At 34.4% G+C, this 6,068-nt stretch overlaps 1 protein-coding gene across 2 annotated transcripts in view; it reads right to left on the bottom strand.

The window, feature by feature from the left end:
- Positions 1-993: 993 nt before the first annotated feature.
- LOC133608566 (para-nitrobenzyl esterase) overlaps positions 994-6,068 on the bottom strand; it is a 55,770-nt gene continuing 50,695 nt past the window's right edge. For both annotated transcript variants that reach the window (XM_061963877.2, XM_061963876.2), the window contains exon 10: positions 994-5,457. In XM_061963877.2, coding sequence (XP_061819861.1) covers positions 5,315-5,457 — 143 coding nt within the window. In that variant the 3' untranslated portion in view covers positions 994-5,314. The remainder of the gene's footprint in view (positions 5,458-6,068) is intronic.

Raw genomic sequence — 6,068 nt, 5'->3', positions numbered from 1 at the left:
ATAGGTTGGATCTTTTAATAGACTTAAAATGAAAAGTCTGTATTTGTCACAATAGTAATAAATGTCTACAAAATGTACTCCAAAAACGACAGTTAAAAAAAGAAAACAATTAGCATGAACAATGTAACACATAACACATGTTTATATATTTATACTAAACATTGTTCACATTGTTTAGTAGTATTTTAAATGCATTCTACGGCAGTGCTATTTAAGCATAAGGCCAGGGCCCATTATTGGGCAACAAGCGCCCCCTAGGGGCCACCAAAAAATAACCGTTTCCCAGTTGTGGTTTGTATGGGCTGCAGCGGTACTCACTTGTAATACGCTTGTCCACTACTTGTGACAGTACTAATGACAATCTCAAACAAACAGAAGTTTGGAGCTAAAGTCATAAAGAAGTTTATTCAGCGCAAAAAATTATGACTAACTTGGTGAAGTTATATTTTCATTTTGCAATTACATTTTATTGGCAGTTTAGTTAAGAAACATATCCATTATTAATTGTGTTTATTTATTTTGGTTCAAAATAATTGTATGTAAATGTATTTTTCGTCAGTTATTTATAAGTCCCTTTTTATGCGGTATATTTGGCTAATATTTAAGTTTCTAATCAGCCTGACCTATACTCAAGGTTTTTGTCTTAAATATATAATAATCTTTAAGATTAACACATGGTTCATATAATTTGAAAAGATTGTAAACTGTAATTAGTTTAGATATGATTATGGAATACGATTAAAATCAAGAGGAAACTTACAAATTCAATGTTGATATTTAATTGGGCCCTTGGGCCTTCTGTAGTGGAAATGTTAAGTCCTGAGCTCAAAAAGGTTAAGAACCCATGTTCTATGTGGTATATCGACCATCATTATAGCAATACATAATACTACAAAGACCCAAATATCTCTTCAATGAACCAGCCTATGAATCAAATGTATACCTGTTCAATATTATAAATACTACAATATTAAATTATAAACAATGAAAAAGTACACCACATAATGTGAAAGTTTAATATGGCAATAACAGCTTAAAAGACACATTTGATTTTTAAATGCAATGTGAAACAAAAACATTGGTTGAACACAAAGTGCAATGATAAAATGATGGCTGAAGCCAATTAGTATGATTAGTAGTCAGTGCACAGAGTTAGTGATCTAGTGGCTCACTTATTTCCCTAAAAAGAGCAAACATAAAAAACACAAAACCTGCATTTTTATAATCCCCATATCAGAACACATCTTTCAGATTCAGCAATAAATGTCAACTCAGCAACAATTATATCCTTAACAAACATCTGTTTACATTTGGACGTCTTCAACTCCATCCCCTGCATGTTTTAGTTGCCTGAATTGACTTGTGAATATAATAAACTAGATTAACTGGATACAATACCACCAACAACACTTTTACAAAATGTGCACATAAGAAAGATGAACAGCAAATAAAAATGTAAAAGTAAGTCATTCAAAGTAGGGATGGGTACCTTTCACATTTTAACCAATATGGTACCGATTACCCGTACCTGTAAATAGATACCAGTAATAAACGGTACCAAATTTTGGTACTTTTCTGTGTATTATCTAGTAGACTTTGCAAGCAGTTGCAATTCCAAGACGAACGATGGCAGTAGTGTATGGACTACGGTGTGTTGCCTAGTCAGGAAGTAGTCTTGCCAATAAGTTGAATGTGCCAGTCTTGTCTTTTTTGAGTCCTACAAAGTATTTATACTCTAAGTATTGTACTTATTACACACCAGCTGGTTCATTGTAACCTGCATCTTAGTTGTAGTTTTCATTACCAAATTTGGAGGGGTTAAAATTGCCATGTAAAATTGCTAATGCTAATTGGTAGGATTTATATGGCATCAAGCTAGCACATTTTGAAACATGGAGCCGTACTTTGAGTGCTTTCTATTAGGCATACTCACTTTGTTCGTATGGAAAATTGTAAATTACAGAGATCATAAAATGGATTATTGAACAATTTGTTTCCCACATATTCATTTTTACTCCAAAACCTGCACATCTAATTCAATTCTGGTTGGTGCCAAATAGTATAAAAACACGTTTGTGTTTGTTGGTGTCCAGGTCATATAATCCACAAAGGTTGAATCGATGAAACATCTTCAACAAAAAAAGCCCGGTTGCTTCCATTTGGACCTTTGAAAATATTATAAAACGCCTTTCAGTCAAATAAAAACGGCAAAAAACAAAAAAGTGGGTTAACCGGCCCTGCGCGGTGTTCCTTATTTTTCAGGTAGTTGGCAACACAATCCCTATCCCTACTTCAAAGTAACACAGGCATATGTTTCAAAACAATAAAAAGGCATACATAGCACATTGTGTATTACAAAAATCACATTTCTTTCTTTCTAGAAAACAAAACTGACTTCTCCAATTATAGCATTATATTATAAAATTATATTATACATTATACAAAGGAACGCAAGCTTCATTCCACTCCTAGTCCCAACACTTCAATGTTCATTGTAATTACACAAAATAATACAGCATAGTGAGGAAACAAAGTATTTGCAGCCCTACTGATTTTGTAAGTTTACAAAGATATATAATTTTTATGGTAGATTTATTTTAGTGAAGTGAAGTAGAGTGAATTATATTTATATAGCGCTTCATTGAAACCAGTGTGGGTGGCACTGGGAGAAGGTAGGTAAAGTATCTTGCCCAAGGACAAAACAGCAGAGACTAGGATGGCGGAAGCGAGGATTTAAACCTGGAACTCTCAAGTTGCTGGCACGACCGCTCTACCAAACGAGCCATGCCGGTTGGTAATTAAAAAAATAGTTTATAAAATAATTAGTGTTTGATTGAAATACATATTACATTTGAGTGAAATAAGGAAATAAGTATCAAATTACTACCGACCAGCAGGCACAGACCCACTGAGTGTTCACAAAACACACAAATTAAGGAAGTACTCCTCATCTCCACCCGTTGTGTGTACAAAATACACCTGTCACAGCAACACTTCATTCAAAACGCTTCACCACCATGGACGAGAGAAAAGAACAGACCAATTCTAAAAAAACTACAATACACCACTACAACTATAAAAAAAAACTACAATGCACTACTACAACTACAAAAAACTACAAACCACTACTGCATCTATTATAAAGACTACAATACACTACTTCAACTACAAAAACACTGCAAAGCAATACTGCATCTATAAAAAAAACTACAATACACTTCTACAACTACAATACAGTCGGACGGATCTCTGTCGTTGACAGCAATTAATTTACACCAACTAAAAACTACTTTTTGTATTGGGATCAAATACTTATTTACTGCAATCCAATACAAATTAATTAATAAACTTTTTTTTTTTTTTTAAATCCATTACTTGGAACAATAAAGCTAACCCAAAAAAGATGTGGTATTCATATATTTGTAAGAGTAAACTTTGTCGGTAATCAGGAGATCAAATATTTATTTCCTTAGTGTAGATTAGATTAGATGAAAAAAGTAAAAAGTTAGTGAAAAGTGTCTTAGAGGTTTCATGAGCACAGGCAGAGTAGAAATAAGCGAATCAACAGTTGAAGACACTTCAAAATGTTGAACAATACCGATACAGTTCCTGCATTTTTGCAGACACTGCGTCCATCCGCCTGCTCCGACATTCCCTCATTCAACAAGATCCCGAGATACTTGAACTCCCGCCAACCCAAAGGGTGCAATCCGCCCTTTTCTAGCTGCAAACTATGGCCTTAGATTTCGACGTGCTGATTCTCATCCCAGAAGCTTCACACTTAGCTGTGTGTAGCTCAGTACACCTTCATGATCCAATCAAATGAAATAGTGGCTACAAACCATCATTTATCATATGGTTTTCACTCGATGCAGTGTAATGCTACGAGTATTCTGCTAGCTACCAAAAATAATGAGTATTTATTTGTCCAAGTGAAAATAAAACGTTCACAAAAAATAGGGCTTTCACTTCACCATTTTCCAACGTAAAGTGCATGTGTCAGCATTTTTAGCTCATCCACTGTTTTACATGTCAGCAGGTACAGTATTTCATAAGCCGATGTATTGTGTCTGTGTTTACTTTCACAAGTGTTTTCTTTAAAGCCGGGGAGGTTCAAGTCTTTTACACAATGGGGTCACACAGAAAAATTGATGCGGGGAAGGGGTGTATCGATACAACTTTTTCATCTGACACAATGCTAATATTGCCGCATTGAATATTGGCTGATACCACTACTGATCTGATACGCTATCAGCAATAATGCTTACTTATATACTTGTAATATTTTGTAGTGTGGCTTGTTAGAAAAGGCTTGATCAAGTGAAATTACTCAGAGATTAATGGCAGGTATAAAAAATTACTAACTTATTTTTTTATGAATAATCTAGAATAGATTTATGCTGTATTTAAATTGATAATTGATGTATTTGCAATCCCATAGTTGTTTTTGTGCTGATATTGGATCAGGACACCTCTAGTGTGGGGCCACAAATCATATTTCTATTTATTATACATGCTAAAATCAATCCAACACAGGTATACACGTCAAGTCACAAAAGGAACCTCCTTGGATTTGTTGTTTCTCATTAATTTTGTTTACTATTATTATTATTATTATGTTAAGTAATATTTTTTCGAACTCTAACTAACTCAAATCTTGCAAGCACGTTATTAAAAAATGTACACACCCCCTTCAAAAAAACTTTAACAAAAGGCGAGTGAGAAAAACTTGCCACAAGTGTCGGCTCGACAGGACATCTGTACACATGCTCATCATGGCAGGATGCAAGTAACTTTGATCTTGGACAGGGGTGTCCAAAGTTTTTTATTGGACCACGACCTGCTCTAAAAATCCAATTAATTAGTTATTAAGGAATTATTTCAGATATAACATCTATTTGCTTTGTCACCAATAACACAGAAGCTAAGATAATGTTTTTTTTTTCCTCAAATCATTTAGCATATACTGATGAGCACTGCATTGGTTTTAGCATATTTCATGTAAAAATCATGTAAAGTGGCCCTGTGCATTCTTTAGTTTTTCAATATGCCACCCTCAGTGGACACCCCTAATACTTAAGTAAAAAATCTTCCGAGTCAGAAAAACTGCAGAAAAAAATAAATGAATATAAGTAATGGGACAAGTAAACGGGTTATAACACAAATGATCAATGAACAAAAGCCAGCAGGGGACCTCAAGGGAGGGGGAATCGATCAACTGATTGTGAATACGCCCTTAAACAACAAGATTGGTTGTTAAAATTTAAACCTTTCCCTTTTAAAGCCACAAGGTGTCAGATGACGGTTGCTGTCATCAGTTTATCCAGGCGTACTTATACAGACCATTGTCCTTCCATAACTGACAACGAGCAGCCGAATAGTTGTTGGCAACAACGAGGCTGCTGGACAAGAGTGCTGTGGCTGCTGGATAATCTGGCCATGAGTCTTCCATTTTACCTGCAAGAGGGAGACATTCTCATTTTATTCTCAATCCACACCAGTGAAATTTGTTGCACTTGTTCCAGGACATATTTCGGACATTTTCTGATGATTTTATCCAAATCTGTCCATTAGTTATGTTGATAATTATTGGATTAGACAAATGGTTGCATTTTTTTATGAAGCAGCACATGCCAACATGGTGTCGCTTGGTTTTTTTTCAGGAAGTTGGTTTATTTTTTTGGCCAAACTGTTGCACTTAACCACATGGTGTTGTTGGAGAAGAACAAAGCTTGTTTATTTGACATTATCTTCATTAACCAAACTGTTTTGTGTTTTATATATATATCAAAAAGTAAACACTCTGTTTTTTACATTACTTGTGGGTTTTTCATATCACAAAGTTAATACTTAAAAAAAATCACTCACGTGACATAGCTTGTTAATGTTTTATGTTGTATAGTTAATTACTATCCGACAATTCCTGCTCAAACTCTTAATAGATCTGTCCCGATACAGCATGTACATACATTAGTACATGTCAATGTAGACAAAATGTGCATAACTCAAAAAAATAGCTCCCTCTATCAAAATGTAAAAATAGAGATACAGGAATTATGTAATGGAAA

The sequence above is a fragment of the Nerophis lumbriciformis genome, linkage group LG06 (genome assembly GCF_033978685.3).
Source record: "Nerophis lumbriciformis linkage group LG06, RoL_Nlum_v2.1, whole genome shotgun sequence".
Lineage (NCBI taxonomy): Eukaryota > Metazoa > Chordata > Actinopteri > Syngnathiformes > Syngnathidae > Nerophis > Nerophis lumbriciformis.
The sequence above is the reverse complement of the archived record's forward strand: the minus strand, read 5'-3'. Positions and strand labels throughout refer to the sequence as shown.